At 37.3% G+C, this 20,722-nt stretch overlaps 1 protein-coding gene and 1 pseudogene across 1 annotated transcript in view; both read left to right on the top strand.

Moving 5' to 3' along the window:
* The first annotated feature begins 4,097 nt into the window (after positions 1–4,097).
* The window catches only part of Hormad2 (HORMA domain containing 2), a 70,417-nt gene continuing 53,792 nt past the window's right edge, over positions 4,098–20,722 (top strand). The window contains exons 1-6 of the mRNA XM_046439404.2: positions 4,098–4,196; positions 4,438–4,498; positions 8,699–8,787; positions 18,066–18,207; positions 20,055–20,118; positions 20,612–20,648. Of these exons, the coding sequence (XP_046295360.2) occupies positions 8,737–8,787; positions 18,066–18,207; positions 20,055–20,118; positions 20,612–20,648 (294 nt within the window). The 5' untranslated portion in view covers positions 4,098–4,196; positions 4,438–4,498; positions 8,699–8,736. The remainder of the gene's footprint in view (positions 4,197–4,437; positions 4,499–8,698; positions 8,788–18,065; positions 18,208–20,054; positions 20,119–20,611; positions 20,649–20,722) is intronic.
* Positions 10,448–11,453, top strand: LOC124089448 (histone H1.0-like; annotated as a pseudogene).

Here is a 20,722-nt window from a genome sequence, read left to right as displayed (position 1 = left end):
GTTGGTTCTAGTGCAGTTTTTTCCCTTGTCTATGAAGTATTTTAACCTCCATGTACACAACTCACTTCTATTAAAGAAAAAATTGAAATTAAAAAAAAAACAAATAATGAATTTAAATGTAAAACATAAAACTATAATAAAAAAGAAAGTGAAGTTCAGCAAAGAATCAAGACAGCTTCACAAAGGAAGTGGCATTTTAGGAGAACATGCCTATATAATTTCCTTTATTTGTTCTTTGGCAATGGTTAGCCTACTTCAAACCAATAGAAACAAACATTTTGCCCACCATTTTAGAATCAGGAAAGGAAAGGAAGTATAAGACCTTTTCTTTCCTGTCAACAATGCTCCTGAGAGCTAAATGTTGCTTTTACAATCCCAGTACCCTACTCATGGCTAAGAGGAGAGGTAAGTCTTGATTCCCTGTTCAGAACTTATGGCTTCCTTCTCTACACACTATCATATGCTTTCTACTTCCACTAGTATTTGCAAAATATTTGTATTAGTCAGAGTCTCTACGGGAACAGAATCAACAGGAGGTATGATTATAAAAAGAGGATTTATTAGGTAGGCTTACACGACCAGAAGCTGGATATTTCACAATGGCCTTCAGCAGGTTGGAGAGCTGGAGGAACCAATAGCCCAGTGGATGTGCAGTTCAACAGCCTCATAACAAGAGGGATACACAGTGCTATCCTAGTCCAAGACTTAAGGCTTCTGGAAACTCCCTGGAGGATCACTGGCAGAGTCCACTTTGGAAGAGTGAAGGAGCAAGATTCTGATATCCTCAGGCAATTGCGGTAGCAATCAAGAGTCCCTTCTAGAAGAATCAAGCTTGCATCTACTGCTGCTTCCTTGTTCTTCCAATTTTTTATTCCAGCCAAGCCAACACCCCATTGTCAGTACTGCCCACACTTAGGGAGGGTCCCTACTGTAGTTCTTTATCCCACGTGCCAATCATTCCTAGACACACTCTCATTGACACATCCAGAAGCCTCTTAATCTTCAGCATCTCTTAATCCAAGTTGACAATTCAAATTAACCACTATTTTCCATGTAAGGAATATGTTTATGAGTGTCCTTCTCTCACTACACCATAATCTCCCACAGCTCAGGGACCAAGTCATTATGTCTCTGATCCATATGGTACCAAATGGAATGCTTTATAAAATGGTAGTATAAAGTAAATGCTTGATGAATGGACAAATACAGTGGTGTCAGCTTTTGATAACTGGAAGTTATATTGATTTTAGGAGTTCTATTGAAAGTTGAAAGCAAATAGCAAAAAATAAACCACCCTTCCTACTTAGCTTCTTTCTAACCAATCTCTTCTCAGTGTGCATAATCACACTGAACAGGGACACCTCTAGAGATGTCCTGGGGACACATTCTATTCAATACGTGTGTTTTGAAAAGTCTCAAGTATCCCATCTTTTGGAGAAGATATCCAAGATTTATCTGAACTTGATGGGCAAAGTTCTGATTGGTTTAAGTAGGCAAAACTGAGCTGTTTATTGTATCACAATGTGTTGTCTGGTTTCTCAGCAGAACCTCTGAGATTCTAAAAGCTGAGAGCCTGACTCCACAAGATTCTATTAACACGTGTTGCCAAATAAAATTATTAAGATCAAAGAGAGAACCATGAATTCCTATTAACTGAGAATTAAAAATCATCCTTAGCACTCAAAGATTAAGGGTCAATGATTAGAGACTGTCTCTTTAGAAACATCTGTGTCATGTGACTGTATCAGATACAGTCACATGACACAGATGTTTCTAAAGTGGAAAGAGAAAATCTTGCCAGTGAATCTGGGTGCAGTGGCACCTGCTTGTATCCTAGCACTTTTGAGGATGAGGATGGAAGACCACTGGAACTGAGGAATTCAAGATCAGCCTGGGCAGCACAGTAAGACCTCATCTCAAAATAACTAATTAAATCCAGCCAGTGAAAGTCACCTCAAATAAGATTTTCCTCCCTGTCCTCCTTTCACCTGTTTTGCCTGTTACTATGTGTATAATAAGTTTTGGAAAAACTTTAACAACCGGAGAATTTTGACATCTTTCATGAATAATGATCAACTTCTAGTGCAATACACATTTCCCCATCCCTAAACAAGACATTTTGCTTTGAAAGCGAGGATTTTCAGTCTCTTATCACTAAAAGGGTGGATGTAGGGGCAGAAGCTGGGAAATTGTTTGAGTTAGTTTACTCAATTATCTATTGAAAACCTTCCATGAATATAACAAATAAAATGAAATTAAGCAGCTCCTGCCCTCAATGAGTTGATAAGCTAGTCGGAAAGGTGAACGTTTTACCCATAGCTCCTACTGCAGGGCCAGGGTCAGGTGCTCATTCATCCATTCAGATTCTAAACAAAAGTCTCAAGGAGATCAGCAAGGAATGAGCAGGGGAAAGAGTAAGAGAAACTTCACAGAAGCAACTAGAAGAAAGAGAGGATAAATTATTTTTTCAGTCCACCAATATTTTTTTTTTAATACCCATTGTCTGCTGGGTACTGTGCTGAGTACTGGGAATCCTGGGGTGGTAATTCAGGCCTCTGACGCAGCTTATTTATAGACTATGGTTAAGAAAGAAGAACAGGTTAACAGATAAATGAAATCTAGGTTGACATAAGTTCTGTGAAGGAAACAGAATAATAAAAAGTGAGAGAAAATAATTGAGTGGGAAGGATTGCCATTAGTAAGGGGCAAGGGAGAAGGTTTTTGGACATGGTATAAGTTGACTGAGCTCAGACCAGAAGGCAGGTGACAATTAGGACAGCCAGCATAGAGGAGCCAGTGGTCCATTGGAATGGAACAAGACCATCTATGTGTGTGGTCGGAGCTTCAAAAGCAGTTACTTCTGGGAAGTATAGGATTAAAGCAGTAATCAACTGAAAGTGATTTTGCTCCCCAGGGAACTTCTGGCCAAGACTGGAGGCAGCTTTGATTGTCAGGACTGAGGAGAAGGATGATATTAGTGCTGAGATTGCAAAAACCTGCTAGGAGAGAGTATTTCATTGGAAATTACAGTTTTCTTCATTCTATTTTGTTTGTTTGTTTTAATTAGTTACACATGACAGTACAATGACCTTGACATATCATACATTTGAATCACATGGGATATAATATCTCATTTTTCTGAAACTCCTGTTCTCAGCAGCTTGGATCTTTTTTCTTTCCGGCAGGAACAAAATAAGAACAGCTAGCTGTCAAGTGGCCCACTCTTTACTCCATTGTCTCAGGAAATCCCATTGCAGAAGCTGAAAGGACTCCAAGAAGCTTTGGAAAGTTGTCCAGGTTAGAAAAGACGTACTTAGACACATGGGAAAAGCCGTGGGGAAACCAGGTCCTGCGGCTGCCAAGGGTTACCTCTGAGGAAGGGACTGAGCTCAGGACTGGATAAGGAGAATCCATGTAGACTTTTTAGTTTGCATAATTACACACTAAAGTTGAAAATACCTAGTAAGTCACTAGCAGGAAAGAGGTGGGAGATGCCCTGGAAAACTGAGGAACTTTGCCCTTTGGATCCCTAACCCGTCCTTCTGTTCAACGCCAGACCCCTCCAAGATCTATCCGGCCCGGGCTCCCTCAGCCCTGCGTTGGCCTGGGACCTCTCTGGGACCCCGCCTCGCAGCGGCCCGTCTATGGGCCCCAAAGTCCCCTGGGACCTCACCCCCACCCAGCCCGGCCGCCTCACCTCGGCGGGCAGGCACCGCCTGTAGGAGCCCCCGAACAGGCCGTTCTCATTCTACCGGTTGCCCAGACAGACCAGGTCCGCCCGCAAGCTTCCCGAGGCCCCGAGAACTCGGTGCGGGTCCCTGGCCGCGCCCCCAGCTCCCAAGGCAGCACGAGCTCCGTGCCGGTCCCTTTAACCCCGGAGCGCGGCGCGAGCCCTAGGAAGTGAGGAGATAAGTGGCTCTAGCTGCGGGAGAGCGGCACTTAGAGCCGGCGCCGGAACTCAGCTGTGAGCCGAGGGGGGCCCCGCCTTCCGGCCGGCGAGCATTAGCTGCCACACGCCCCTGCTTTGCATATTCATTTGGCTGTGCTACGCCTCCCGCGGTCGGTGGAGGAAAAATGCATTATTCATGAGGAAATATCTGACCCCGCCCAGGAAGCCTTTGCTGATTATTCATGAGCCTGAGAGGGCTTGTTTGAGCCGTTGAGTGCGGGTGAGAGGGAGGCGTTGACCCGCTAAGGTGACAGCTGTTCAGAGCCCAGGTCTCTTGAGAAAGGACGCTTGGGCGTTGTTAGTCCTGTGTTCTTCGTGTTAAAAACGTTTTTCTTTTCTTCTTGTTTGAGCCTCTGTTTGATTTTAAAGTATTTCGCAGAGTCAAACATTTTCCGAGGAGAAGCAGAAACGCCGGGGCTGAGGAGGCGGCCCAGGGGAGGCTATAGGTAACTTCCCCCGACTTTTTTTTGTTTATTTTTTACTTATAGGTGTGCACAATGTCTTTATTTTCAAGTGGTGCTGAGGATCGAACCCAGGGCCTCACGCAAGGTAGGCGAGCGATCTACCTCTGAGCCACAACCCCAGCCCCTCCCCCGACTTTTGATGAGGAAAATTTTCATACATTTAAAAAAGGAGACGGAGAAGGAAATACAAATGGGGTGGGAACACCCGCATCCCCACCGTCCAGTAACTTTAAAATTCATACTTTTGAGGAGCCGGAGGGATGGGTCTGGGCGAGGAAACGCAGCCATTAATTTGCCGCGAGGCAGCCGCCGGCTGTGTACTAGAAGGAGGCGCGTGTGGAGCTTTGGGGGTTTTCCTTCACCTGGTCAGGCTTTCTCCAGCCATTGACGTGTTCGGCCTGGAACCGATGCCTGGTGCAGACCAAGATATGAGAGAGGTGGCCACCAGTCCCCGGGGAATGACCTGGGTTCCTCTTTCACTTTATGGAGAATTTGCCTTTAATCTCTGTGGACTACAGTCGTCCTAATAGGACAAGGCAGCTAGTGTCGTCAGGTGTGAACATACTTTATATACAACCAGAGATATGAAAAATTGTGCTCTATATGTGTAATAAGAATTGGAATGCATTCCGCTGTCATTTATCTTTAAAAAATCAATTAGAAGTTAAAAATTTGAAATTTAAAAAAAAAAAACCCTCAAGATTAGCCAATGGCCTAGCTGTGCTCACCTGATGAAAAGGAAGGAAAAGCTTGGTTGTTGCCCCCAGTTGGGGTTTTAAACCTTGTTTGAGGGAAAAAAAAAAAAAAAACTCGTTAGGATGATACTCCCATTTTGCCCCCATTGACTCTAATTCCCTTGAGATGGGAAACGTCTTAGAGTTTGTAATCCTGCAGGATGATGCCTGGCACATCGCAGTTGCCTGGTGAATGTTGCATGAACCATTGAAGTAGCATGAAAAAGTTATGCAAGATCAAAAGAGTATCAACAAATACCCAGTTAATGCAGTGGAAATCTTTTACTCTGAACGAGCATGGAGTAGCAGAATTATTAGGGGCAAATGGAATGTGTTGAACCAGTGAATAATAATTTATTGAAGCAAGCTCTAAATGACAGGTCTAAATCACTGGGTGAACTTTGGTAAACCAAGTCTCCTTGCTGAACTTCACTTTCTTTTTCATTATGGTTATATGTTTTACATTTAAATCCATAATTCATTTTTAATTAATATTTGTATATTGTTAAATTTTAGGTTGAGGTTCTTTTCTTTCTCTTTTTCCCTTTCTCTCCCTCCCCCACCCTCTGTATATCATTTTAATTCTAGCAATATTTGTTGAAAAAACTATCCTTCCTCCACTAAATTGACTTTCCTCTTCTTTAAAATGAAGAGGTTGGATTGGTAGTAAAGGATTCTATGTTGTCTTCCAACTTCATTAATCTTTTCAACTCACTTATGCTGCATTTGAGTGAAGCTATCCTTCATATCATACATATGTAAGGAAAGTCATCTAGAGTTCATGTCCTTAAATAAGGTGCTGTGATACCTCTCCAGATAAACACATGCTCAGATAGAACACTGAACAAGCCTGGAAAGTAGGTGCAATTGCCTCCATTTTACAAAAAAAAAAGGATTTTAAAGCCCAGAGACATTAAGTAATTTGTCTAGAGTCACATGACTGCTAGGTAGTTGAGTCAGAATTTGAATTCAGGTTCCTTAACTCCAATGCCTCTTTCTACTGTGTTATTATGCTGGTTATTTTTCTCAGCATACATATATTTGTGTGTATAAATTTTAATTTTATTCATCTTATAAATATTGATTCCTTAGGAAATTACCAAATACTAAAAAAGCCTAATTTGAATGCTTTCTGAAAAGCAAATGCCCTGCATGTCTTTAATATGAGTTTAATATAGGCCATTTATACATTGTAAAATATAGGTGTAGTAATGCATTATATTTTAGTTGGCTGATGCTATTTTCAGGGCTTGTTTCTCTCAATAGGCCATTAGAATAGCTTATGATCATAGAGAAATAAAAAGAACCCCATCAATATAGAAAGCTATTTAAAAATCATTGTTCCTCTTATTGTCTCTAAATCTAATAACTACCACCCAGTGGGGGATAATGGTTTAATGGGCTAGAATTAGATAGAAATTCTTATTGCTACTTTTACCCTCTCCTCATTTTAATTCTTGAAATTTAAGGGAGGCAACCGATCTGTTAAGTAAGATTTGAGGTTATACTCTGAAGTCAATAAATGGTACTGTGGAAGCTTAAAGACTAAAAGACTATTGGGTGGTTTACTGCCTCATATAAAATATTGTAATACAGTATTCCCTACTGCTGCTCTGAAGAGAGAAATTTAATGTTACTTATTTATAATCTCTATCACCACCTTGTGGCAGTAATCTTCAACTTTTTGGCAAAAATCTTCCAGAATCTTGTGTCAATTGATAATACAATAGGTCACAGCCTATCCTGGGTGCTCCAAAATGAAATTTCTTCAGATGAGTTATTTCACAAATCTTTTAGAACTCCATAAAACCATGAAAATAAGCTCCAAATGAAATTAAATAAGGCTTCTGGAAAGAAAAGGGAAGATTTGCTTTTGTTTTATGTTCATGAAGCAAAAGAGGTGAAAACCAGATATTCTAAACCTTAGCTTTTTTATTATGGTAAACTATATTTAACATAAAACTCATCACCTCACCCATTCTCAGGTGTACAATTTAGTGGCACTAACTACATTCACTATGTTGTGCAGCCATCACCACTATCCATTTCCAAAACTATTCGTCACCCCCCCAAAAAAAAACCCTATCCATTTACTCCCCTTTTTTAATCCCCCCAGCCCCTGATAACCTTTATTATATTTTCCATGAATTTACCAACTGTTGGTACATAATCTATAAAATTATAACATATTTGTCTTGTGTCTAGAATTTTTCACTCTGCATGTTTTTGTGGTTCTTTATATTGTAGCATGTATCAGAATTTCAATCCTTTCTAAACATATATTCCCTGATGTATACCACATTTTGTTTATTCATCTGCCTTTCTTTTCCTTCCTTCTTTTCTTCCTCCCTCCCTTCCTTCCTTTCTTCCTTCTTTCTTTGCAATAGGTTCTTGTTATGTGTTCCTGGACTTAAATAGCCCTCCTACCTCACTACCTCAGCCTTTTCAATAGCTAGGACTATTGGTGCATGCCACTGCTCCCAATATTGATTTATTTATTCATAGGCATTTATGTTGTTTTTACCTTTTGAATATTTTGAAATGCTGCTATGAACATTAGTCTACAAGAATCTGAACCTTCATTTTCAACTTTTTTTTTTTTTTTGCTATCTTCCTGGAAATTGGATTGCTGGTTATTAAGGTTATTCTGTTTAAATTTTTGAGGAACTGCCATACTGTTTCCCACAAGGATGGACGATTTTACATTCCCACCAGCAACGCATACAGTTTTTAATTTCTTCACATTTTCACTAACACTCTTTTCCATCTTTTTGAGTAGTCATTGTAATGGATATGAAGTATACACATTATCTTTTGAATTTGGAATTTGCAAATAAATTACATCTGAAGTTAATTCAAGAAATGTTTTTCAGCCCCTGCTATATACAGAGCTGTATTAAACTCTAAGGGAAATAACAAGGATGAGCAAAATATTTTATTGACTCTCTAGGTGGTTTATAACTTATTTTTCTCCTCAGTATGTGTTTGTGAATGAATAAATCATCATATGATTTTAATTGGGTAGCTTAAAAAATTAATCCAGTGACTTTATGCTAAATTTATAGAAAATGAGTAGTGGAAAATAAATGTTTATTAAACTTATTTGCTGGGGCTGGGGTTGTAGCTCAGCAGTAGAGCACTCACCTAGCACGTGCAAGGTGCTGGGTTCAATCCTCAGAACCACACAAAAATAAATAAATAAAATAAAGGTATTGTGTCCAACTAAAACCAAGAAAAAAATTAAAAACTTATTTTTCCACAGATTATATTCAACTATAACTTATGTAATTCTTTGAAAAATTCTCAATAAGGATTCAAATTTATTTTATAGTTTGGATAAGGCCTGATAGCACTATTGTAGTATTCATTCTTCCTTTATGTTTTCAAAATTAAGCTTGGTCAGCTTCTCTCTAACTGAACAATCTAAGAAATAGTTTATACTTAACTGTCCTTGATTTTAGTTTTTCATTTATCTTTCAGTTCTACCTTTAGGAAGAATAAAATAGAAAATACTATGATAGACAAGATCTCTAATTAATTTTTTTCAACAGGTTTTAATTATTGAAAGAATCCTGAAACATTTTTACAAATGGCTACTGCTCAACTCTCTCATTCCATCAGAATTCACAAGGCATCTAAGGTATTTGTTGGAAGTTAAAAGAAAATCAATGACCATTTATTGTGTCACTTCAGAATCAAGATGTTAATCTTTGCTTTTTATTGAAACAATTTTACCACTTATCAATTGGCACATAATATTCTTGGAGAATATGTCTACATTTTAATTGTCTAATGGATTTGGGATATTTGGGAAATTAAAATAGATCACAAAGTTATTGACTGGGTGCTTATTTCATGTTGAAATATTTCTGTCTTCTAGAGTAAAAGAAATCAGAACTAAAAGGCATTTTAAGAGACTGGTTCTTTGTTAGACATTCATCTCCTGAAGCAATTAGGAAATTTGTGCTGCACATGGTGACGTAATTAGAGGAACTAGAGGGTAAAGCACTGAGAGAAATGCAGATGTTAGGAGCCTAGGGGAGTGTGTTGGTCAGCATTCCATTGCTGTGACAAAATACTTGAGATAATCAATTTAAAAAGAGGGAAGAATTTATTATGACATGGTTTCAGAGGTTTCAGTGCATAGTGGGTTGGCTCCATTGATTCAAGACCTTTGGCAAGGCAGAACATCATGGCTTGAAGCATGTGGTAGAGTAAAGCTGCTCATTTCAGTGGCTGGGAAGCAAGGAAAAAGAGAAAAAAGGGCCAGGATCCCAATATTCCTTTCAAGGGCATACACCCAATGACCTAATTTCTTCCTACTAGGCCCCCCTCCTAAAGATTCCACCACCTCCAAATGGCACCATAGGCTGGCAACCAAGTCCTTTGCATATGGGACTTTGGGGGGACATTTTAGATCCAAACCATAATAGAATGCATGCCAAGACCAGGCAACCTTGCTGGATTAAAACCTTTATTAATACATCATTCATTGAGATTCAATATTATAAAATATATGTAATAGTGTTTTATTTTCTAAGAGAACACCAAAATCAAGCAAACAGACAAAACTAAAATTTTATCTTCCAAAAGTTTATTATCTGTTTAGGATAATAAGATTTATAGACAGTAAGTTGATATACCCATATTTACCTAAGTGTGGAAGAAATATATTTCATATATTGATATGAAATATATAATATATTAGACATTTATAAAACTACCAATAACAATCCTGAAGTATTATACCAGCTGAGCAGAGGGAAAAAAATCCCTATCGTAACAAACTGTAGGGGGCTTTACCAACCATTGATCTTCATTACTACAAATTATTATTATTATTACTTTTAAATTGCACATTTAGTGTAAAATATCTTCATAGTTTCAAATTATTCAGTTTTATAAATATGTTATTCAAGTATTGCCTCTACATTTTGGATTGTTTTCAATAAGTTAATACATGCATGCTCTGCCAGCTACTACCCAATTACTTAAAAGAACCTTAATTCATCAAGATCTATAGATACAAAAAGCAATTTTTTCAAAAATTTTACACACAAACACATACCTCAATACATGTTTCATGCAAAATTAATGATGTTTTATATAACTGTTAACAACTGTATGTACTATGCTTTGACAAAAAGAATGAAATGGTAATTCATTACCACTCTCTGTGTAGTATACCAAACAAGAGGCATTCTTGAGGTGCAGAGCTGAGAAAAGGGAAGTAGAAGTGGAGGCAGAGCAGGAGCAGGAGTCCAAACCCAAACCCAGGCCTAAGCCACAGCTGGAGCCAGATGCCGGACCCAAGTGCACACGGGTGCGAGCAAGCCATGAGGAGCTGGCTGGGCAAGAAGAAGAAGTGATCCCTCACCCTCATCCCCGATAGCCAGACTCCGGATTGGCCTGATGGTCAGGGGACCAAGAGCAGATCCCAAGTCAGGCTTTATTCAGCCTTCCACAAGGGCTAGTCCTTTGGAAGGTGCCTTCAACAGCAGGACCAGGTGGGTCACCATGACTGAGAACTCCATGTCCTACAGCCAAACCCACGTGGGTGAAAGCCTCCAAGAAATCCACAGTCCACCCCATGTATTCAGAAATGATCATGGCTGCCATCCAGGCTGAGAAGAACAGCACTGGCTCCTTGGGAAAATCCATCTGGAAATATAACAAGAGTCTCTATAAGATGGGTAAGAACACCAACTCCCAGATCTAGTTGTCCATCAAGCATCTGGTGACCACCAATGTCCTCAATCAAACCAAAAGGATGGTGCCTCAGGGTCCTTCTGTTTGGCCAAGAGTGGAAAGCCCAAGAGGTCAGTGGCCTCCAAAAAGATCAAAAAAGAAATCAAGAAGGTGGCTATGCCAAAGAAGTCAAAAAAGAAATCAAGAAGGTGGCTATGCCAAGAAGGCTGCCTCCGAAGCCCCAGCAAGAAGCCCAAAGCACCCCCAGTCAAGAAGGCCAAGAGGAAGCTGGCTGCCACACCCAAGGAAAAAAAAAAAAAACAAGATTATCAAAGCCAAGCCCATCAAAGCATCCAAACCCAAGAAGGCCAAACCAGTGAAGCCCAAAGCCAAGTCCAGTGCCAAGAGGGCTGCCAAGAAGTGACAATGAAGGTTTTTCTTATGGACACTCCTTCCTCTCTATTTTCTGTAAATACTTTTCTCCATTCTTCTCTCTTGATCCTCATCTATAACCCTTTGCCCCATTCTATTCTCATTTTATTAGAGACAGAATTTGGATTCCTCAGAAATTGTAGAATAATTTCCTTTTCCTTAACCAGTTGTACAAGGACAGCAACAACCAATCTCATCTGTGTAATGATGAGGATTACTTATATTTTGTTTTGTTGATTTGCTAGTAATATTACAGGGTTAGGGATTTAGGTGGGTATGTGTGTTTTGTTGAGTAGTTTATTCACTATGAAGATAGATGGCAGAGGACAGAATAGGCAAGGTAGTTTGTTCTGGCTAGACGAGAGGGAACCCAGAACTACAGGGGTTGTAGGAGTATCTTTAAGTCTTTCTTTAAGTTGGGCACCCCTTTTGAGACTTTCAGAACCTTTGGTGGGAAGGAAAGGGGTGGCAGCTGCAAGCAGCAAAGAAGGGAGGTAGAAAAAACTCTCCCTGGAGTGACTCCCCAATGATGAGCAGTGGCAGGTCCAAGCCCAGTTTCCTTCTCACTTTTGTTAATCTGCGCTTATGGTCTCTCTGTTTTCTTAGGGAAGGGGATGGGGTCCAAGTAACAGTTGGGAGAAGCTAAAGCTTTTGCCAGTCAGCTAGAAACTATCCATTGGAAGGTCTTTGGGCTTCACAAAGTCCCCTGTTAAATGGAAGTGGAAACTTTTGGGGAAGGTGAGAGGAATCAGTCAGCCAAGTGCTTCAGTGTACACTGTTGAAACTTCGGGTTTTTCCACATAATTGATGGATTGTGTCCTAGGAGGACTTTTTGGTGGTTGTCTCTATTGCATAAGACATCGTTTTATCTGGTCTCACTAGCCACTTAAAAACCTCCTGACCTCTTTTTACTTCTGAGTCTTTTATAAATAGTTATAGACAGGGAAGGGGAAGGACAGGAAGTGGACAGTAAGACAATGCAGTTGATTTTGAATTTGCCAAGCAGTTTTAGAGACTAGGTCTGTATATATGTATATATGCCTGTCTAGGGCTAATATTTAACATTACACACTGGGAGCTGGAAGAAAAAGAAAAAAAACTGTAGAGTTGTCTTCCTTTTATTTTTAATAAAATAGGAAAATCACCCACTTGCATTCCCCCACTACACACACACCTTTTCCAAACAAGTGTTATTTGTGCCAGGAAAAGATTTGCTGTCATCATAATTTTAAAACTTTGCATTCTTATGCATCATAATTACATCTAGAATGTCTTTTGTACATTCTAAAATCATTTTTATGGATATAGAAAAGCTTTGGGGAAGTTCTTTTTCATCTAAAGACCTGTTGAGGGGTAGTTTCTGCTTCTGTGTGACAGAATTATAAAACTTAAGCAGTAGAATTGTGTTATATAGTAAAAGGATCTCAGTCACTTGCTAGCTCTATGATCTGGCAAATAATTTATTTCCTAGGTTTCTTTTTGGCACCTGAGGCATGAGTACATTTTATTAGATTAACTCAAAGAGCCTTTCAGTTTTAAAATGCTGTGCAAGGCCTAAAAAAGGATTGAGGGTAGATCTACCCAACTAATTTTCTCGACCTTAATCTGAAGATAAATGCCTATTTATTATTAAGGCCACATAAGTATTAAAAATAATTTCATCTATGTTAGTGTAGTCTCACTACAATTGTAACAGGTAAAGTATATTCTGTCACAAGTTTTGGAATCCCCAGAACCTAACCAAATTTGTATTTTATCATATTGAGGCTTGCTGGTAATAGAAGCTTATAAGTATGACTTGGTCTTAAAAATAACTTTATCATCTGGGAATGGAACCACGATTTGACCCAGCTATCCCTCTCCTTGATCTATACCCAAAAGACTTAAAAACAGCATACTACAAGGACACAGCCACATCAATGTTTATAGCAGCATAATTCACAATAGCTAAAATGTGGACCCAACCTAGATGCCCCTCAATGGATGAATGAATTTAAAAAATGTGGCATAAATACACAGTGGAATTTTACTCAGCAATAAAAGAGAATAAAATCATGGCATTTGCAGGTAAATGGATGGCATTGAAGAAGATAATGCTAAGCGAAATTAGCCAATCCCCCAAAAAAACAAATGCCGAATATTTTCTCTGATATAAGGAGGCTGACTCATAATGGGGTAGGGAAGGGGAACATGGGAAGAACTGATGATTCTAGATAGGGCAGAGGGGTGGGAGGGAAAGGGGGTTAGCAAGGATGGTGGAATGTGATAGACATCATTATCCAAAGTACATATGAAGACACAAATTGGTGTCAACATACTTTATATACAACCAGAGATATGAAAAATTGTGGTATATGTGTGCAATAAGAATTGTAATGCATTCTGCTGTCATTTATTTTTAAAAAACCTTCATCAACCCTAGCCAGAGCAATTAGGCAAAAAAAATTTAAAAGATATGAATAGGAAAAGAAGACCTCAAACTACTCCAATTTGCCAACGATATTCTATATTTAGAAGACCAAAAACACTGCACCAAAAAGCTTTTAGAATTCATAAATAAATTCAGCAAAGTAACAAGATAACACCCATAAATCAATTGTGTTCCTATACACCAGTGATGAATCAGCTGAAAGAGAAATTAGGAAAACTATCCCATTCACAATAGCCTCAAAAAAAAATAGTGGGAATCAATCTAACAATAGAGGTGAAAGATCTCTACAATGCAAGAAAGAAATTGAAAAAGGTCTTAGAAGATGCAAAGACCTCCCATGTTCTTGGATAGGCGGAATTAATACCATACAGATTTGATACAATTCCTATTAAAACTCCAATGATGTTCTTCACAGAACTAGAAAAAGCAGTCATGAAATACATTTGGCAAAATAAGAGGCCCAGAATGGTCAAACTAATCTTTAGTGAGAAAAGTGAAGCAGGAGGCATCACAATACCAGATTTTATAGTACAGAACTACAGTAACAAAAACAGCAAAATATCGGCATAAAAATAGACACAAAGACCAATAGAACAGAAGACACAGAGACAAACCCACACAAATACAGTTATCTTATACTAGATAAGGCACCAAAAACATACATTGGAGAAAAGATAGCCTCTTCAATAAATGGTGCTGACAAAACTGGAAATCCATATACAGTAAATGAAATTTATCTCCTATCTTTCACCCTACACAAAACTCAATTCAAAGTAGATCAAGGACCTAAGTAAGCATTAAACCAGAGACCCTATGGCTACCAGAAGAAAATGTAGGCCTGCATCTCCATTATGTTGTCTTAGGAACAGACTTCCTCAGTAAGACTCCTAGAGCACAAGAAGTAAAATCAAGTATCAATAAATGGAATGGTATCCAACTAAAAAGCTTCTTTGCAGCAAGGGAAACAAGCAAGAATATAAAGAGAAAGCCTACATAATGGGAGAAAATCTTTTCCACCTGCACCTCAGAGCATTAATCTCCTGGATATATAAAGAATTCAAAAAACTTAACACCCAAAAAACAAATAACCCAACCAATGAATGGGCACTAAATAGGCACTGAATAGGCACTTCACAGAATAGGCATCGAATAGGCACTTCTCAGAAGAAAAAATATGAATGGTCAACAAATATATAAAAAAATATTCAACATCTCTAGCAATTAATGAAATGCGAATCAAAACTACACTGAGATTCCATCTCACCCCAGTCAGAATGGCAATTATCAAGAATACAAGTAACAGTAAATGTTGGCGAGGAAATTGCTAGTGGGACTGCAAACTGCTATAACCACCATGGAAAACAGTATGAAGATTCCTCAGGAAACTTGGAATGGAACCACCAATTGACCCAGTTATCCTCAGCATATACCCAAAGGACTTAAAATCAGCATATTATAGTAACAGCCACATCAATGTTTATAGTAACTCAGTTCACAGTATCTAAGCTATTGAACCAACCTAAATGCCCTTCAACAGATGGATAGATAAAGAGAATGTAGAATATTACTCAGCCATAAAGAAAAATGAAATTGTGGCATTTACTGGTAAATGGATGGAACTGGTTACTATCATGCGAAGTGAAATAAGCCAATCCTAGAAAACCAAAGGCCAAATGTTCCCTCTGATATGTGAATGCTAACACATAATAAGGAGCGGGAGGAGGGAAGAATAGAAGCATTAGATTACACAAAGGGAAATGAAGGAAAGGGTGGGGGATGGAAATAGGAAAGAGAGTAGAATGAATCAGACATAACTTTCCTGTTATATATGAGTACACGACCAGTGAAACTCGACATCATACACAACCACAAGAATGCAAGAATGGGATCCTAATTAGAATAAGTTATACTCTGTGTAACTATCATATATATATCATATGTAAAATTTTTTTAATCTTTTTTTGGAAAGTGGGGTACCAGGGATTGAACTTAGGGGCATTTCACCACTGAGCTACATCCTCAGCCCTATTTTGTATTTTATTTAGAGACAAGGTCTCAATGAGTTGCTTAGCACCTCACTTTTGCTGAGGCTGGCTTTGAACTCGCGATCCTCCTGCCTGAGCCTCCCAAGCTGCTGGAATTACAGGCGTGCACCACTGAGCCTGGCTAAAATTTTTAAAAAATAAAAATTTTTAAAGAACTTCATCAGATTTGAGGACTACTACTTTGCTACACATATAAGATACTTCTGGTGGTCCTAGAGCTGTAGATGTTTTTTAACTCAAGCATTTAATAATAGAAGAAAACTTCCCTATCCAAGTTTCAGGAATTTCCTGTTTCTTTAAGGATTAAATACAATTTTTTTTTATGTAGCATTCTAGATTTGCTACATCTTGGTTTCTATGTCCTTCCCCCTTTTTATTCCCATTATACCCTGCTTGAACTCTCAGCATCACGATTTCAACCTGATACCTGTGTCCCAGATGTGTCACAGCATTCTTGCTTCCTTGCCTGGACTAATTCTATTCCTCTTTCTTGCCACTTGTTCAAATCCTACCTTTTTTTCAGGACCCAACTAGGTCTCGTTTTGCCTACAAAGCCTTCATACTCAGGGCCAGCCTCAGGTAACCAATAGCTCACCTTCTCTTCCTGGAGCCTCTAGTGTCTCTCCATTCATTTACTACTTAGTCTCTGCTGTCTGGTATTCTAACTTCTCTTTTATGTCCAAGTCTTTTCTTTTTGATTGGATTGTAAATTCCATGAGGCTACTGATGTTTTTCCCTCCCCCCACTCCTCCCCCCTCTCTCTCTAGTATTGAGGATTGAACCCAGGGTCGCTTGACCACTGAGCCACATCCTAGCCCTTTTCATATTTTATTTTGAGACAGGGTCTCCCTAAGTTGCTTAGGGCCTCAGTGAGTTGCTGAGGCTGCCTTTGAATTTAGGATCCTGCCTCAGCCTCCTGAGTTGCTGGGATTACAGGCATGCACCACTGCGCCTGGCTCAAGTGTTCTCTTTATTTTAATTTTGGTTTTATTTAATATTTTACAGATTATCAGAGTAATACATGCTTGTTGTAACAATTGAAATGATACATGAAAAATATTAAACTGTTGAACCAGGCTCTATTTAAGCACTTTATAAATATTAACTCAATTACTCTCAGCAACAATTCAACAAAGTATGTATCACTAAAAAATATTTTTAAGTAGTTGTCACTGTTATCTATATTTTACAGATGATAGAAATAGTTTGCAGAGAAGTAAATATCAGGAACTTTCCACCATACATTGTAAATAAAATTTTGTTGGAACATAACCTACTCCCATTCAGTTAAGAGTGTCTATAGCTTCCTACATGCTAAATGGCAAAATCAACTACAAAGCCTAAAATATTTACTACGTGGCCCTTTGACAGAAAAACTTTCTGGCCTGTGACCAAGACCATACAGTTTGTTAGTAACAGAATAAGGACTTAAACCTGACTCTTTGTACTGTCATCCTCTTAATCATTTTACTATACTCCCTTACTGTTATCCTTCTACCCTTAAATCACCCTCTGAGGTTATGCTGTTAAGAACTTCACCTGCTTCTTTCTACACCTTTTTCCTTGCTTATACAAATGTGCGCAATTATCTGTGAATACACACACACACACACACACACACATGCACACACTTATTCATGCCTAAATGAAAGTTATCTAACACATGCATTTTTTTTTCTAACGGATATCACAGGAACTTAGGAATCAATCAGCATTTCCTTATGCTTGGGGCCATTTTAAATAGCAAAATCATAAAAGGAAGCCCAAAAGAGTTAAATAATTGGGCACTAAATAGACTAAAAAAAGTACACATGTTTACAGTATGATAGCTGAACTGAGAAGAAAGAGAGTGGCTTTATTTCAGCTCTCATACTGTAAACATGGAAACATGGGCTTCAGATGACAAATTTGTTGCTGCCCTATGCATATCTGTAAATGATTGCAAAAATGAAAAATTGTTGGTTCTGGATTTACAAATAAATTGTAGTGAGTAAGAAAGTACACAAATGTGCAACCTACTAATAACAAGAATCGAACCCAGTGCCTCACACATGCCAGGCAAGTGCACCTCTGCTGACCACAGCCCCAGCTCCTTTTTCCCCCTTTTGAGATGTTGGGGATTGAACCTCCCACATTAGGCAAGCGCTCTAGCACTGACTACATAATATAATGCAATATAAAGCCCTATTTCCATTTTATTACCTCTAAATATATCAAATTTGAAGTAAAAAAAAAACTTTCTATCCTACCTGTGATAATAGTATAGTTGGTGGGATGAATATATTTAAAAATACTAATGTTTTTCACCTTATTTTTTTCTAGGAAACAGTTTTTCCATCCCAAATCACTAATGAGCATGAGTCACTGATAATGGTGAAGAAACTTTTTGCTACTTCTATCTCATGCATAACATACCTAAGGGGCCTGTTCCCAGAGAGTTCTTATGGAGAACGCCATTTGGATGGTAAAATTTAATTAAAATGGTTGCTTTGGTTGTTATAGCCATTTTCTCTATTTAGCAGGAGTAAATTCATTTCTCACAATGTACCAATTGCAACTCATGGGTCTACAAGACTAAATTGCTCATCCGTTTTCCATTTTAATTTCACTATTTTAGTGGTTTTTCTTAAAAGAAACATTAACTTCTGACAAGTTACAAATGAAAAAAATAAATCTGTATGGACAAGCATAGTAGTATTTCTAAGCTATCCCTATAAAATAATAGCCAGAACAAGATCTGAATGCTAAAGATTCATTTTAGTTTTCACCTTATTTGAATTTGTTCTTTGAGGAAGTTCAAAGGAATCAGGTGAAAAACTCTTCTCCCTATTAACATATATAACTATGCTGGGGGGAAAAAGGCAAATCTATTTGTTGATTATTATGGATATTTAGACAAACTACTATTCTTACTAGTTCTGTCTTTTTCTCAATTGCCAATTTCACTCCTTTTGTTTCTTGTGCCCTTAAACATATCACCTTATTGCCTTGTATCATAAGCTATTTCTGGCTCCTTTCCTTCCTTCATATTAAAAAAAAAATGTACCTGGGATTCTTCAGTTTTTCAAAATATTAGTGTCTTTTTTTTTAAAAAAAAAAAAGACACTAATATTTTGGACTTTGGATCTTTTTGATTTGTTATTAAAATGGGAACTGTCATTTGGAAAATTAATAGAGCCACAAGTTTCCTTGTTAAGATGTTATTTTTTCAAAATCTAAATTTAACTCTCTCACATTCATATTTAATGGCATAACTTAGCCTCATTCATTCCAATTTAATTTTTAAGTAGTATTTAATTCTCTATATAAGCATCAATGAAATGCATGTGTACTATAAACAATATCAGCATGATATTGTGATCATGATAACTTAATTTGTATTATATGACTTTTTAAAAAATTATGGTATATAAATCTGTAGTAGTGAATATGTTTATATATAGCATCTCATTACAGTTTCTCTTTGTATTTATAATATAGAATTGTGAAGGACATGTTTTAGGTAATTAAGCACTTATTGTATGTCAGTCACTATCCTAGACATGGGGTTAAAACCATTCCTTTGACAGTTATAGTAGAAGTTTTGTCTCCTTCTCACCATTTGTACTTAAAGTAACCCACATTATTAAAATGCTCAATTCTCCTATGTCATTTTCTTTCTAATAATCTTTAAATGTTATGCCAACCTGGAATGATTTTCATATCCTTCAATTGAAGAAGAGATGATGTCTATTTTAGGGTAGGAAAACAATATGAAAAGGTAATTGACTCATACAAAATTATAACAAATCAGTGATTGACTTTTGACTGATCTTAATCAAAACACTTTTAATATGATGTTTCTTTTCTTCCCTAAACACTTGGCTTTATTACCAAACATTATTTCCATCTGAAACCCAAGTATTTAGGGAAGAAAAGAACCTTGAGAAAAATCCATGCAATTTTTTTTTTCATTTTTTATTCAGTGAGATGGAGAGAAATTAGATTGAGGTGTATGTTTTAAATTAGTCAATGGAGTTAGTCTCAATACTATGATTACTTAAAATTGAAAAGAAGTAAAGAGTAACAAATCTATTTTGCAGTCCAGTTGTTCTGTGTTATAAACATGAAAGGCTGCTAAACTGTCATCAAATTGGGACTAATATAATTATCAACATAGGATTTATTTTTAAAATGATATTTAGAGATTCAAAATGTTTATAGGCCATAAAACTAAATAAGTTATATAACTAAAATAATGGAAAAACCGTAGCATGGACATTCTCAGTACTGTACTCAGCAGATGAAAATAGACTGTTTCTATTTTTATAGATCTCAGTTTAAAAATTCTTCGAGAAGACAAAAAATGTCCTGGGTCACTGCATATTATCAAATGGTAAGTAACTGAAATTTCAAAAAAGTTGAACAAATTTTTATAATAGCCGAAATTGCCCATAAGATTTGATTTAGTATGATGATTTCCTTAAAACCATTTCTTTCTTTAAAAAAAAAATTCTAGAATTTTGTAGCAATTCTTCAATAATACTTTAAGATTATTTTAAGATACTGATTTGTTTTCAAAAGAAAATAAACTTGTATAAAGAAAAACATCAAGATTTGTTTATTATCATTTGTACCTCAGTGTAATAAACATTATGAGAGAAAAAAAAAGATGTTCCACTGCCTTAGAATTGCTTAAAGTTCTAAAAGCATTTAAAAGATGTTGAGAGATTTAAAAATAATTAAATGGGAAAGGTAAAATGGTTAAATGGTTATCAATTCAATATATTTAAAAGCAGGAAAAGGGTAAACTACTTCTGTACTTGGCAATATTTTGGACTTTTTTTTCATGTGGTCCAAATTGACATCAAACGTTTATTTCTTGACAGGATTCAAGGTTGTTTTGATGCTTTGGAGAAGAGATATGTAAGAATGTTTTTAAATCTTTACCAGGGTCACACTCATCTTTTGTCTCTTAAAAAAGTTTAGATTTTTATCTT

Source organism: Marmota monax, unplaced genomic scaffold (genome assembly GCF_021218885.2).
Source record: "Marmota monax isolate L192 unplaced genomic scaffold, Marmota_monax_Labrador192_F-V1.1 WCK01_AAM20220418_F8-fsc00253, whole genome shotgun sequence".
Lineage (NCBI taxonomy): Eukaryota > Metazoa > Chordata > Mammalia > Rodentia > Sciuridae > Marmota > Marmota monax.
This window is presented reverse-complemented; position numbering and strand designations above follow the sequence as displayed.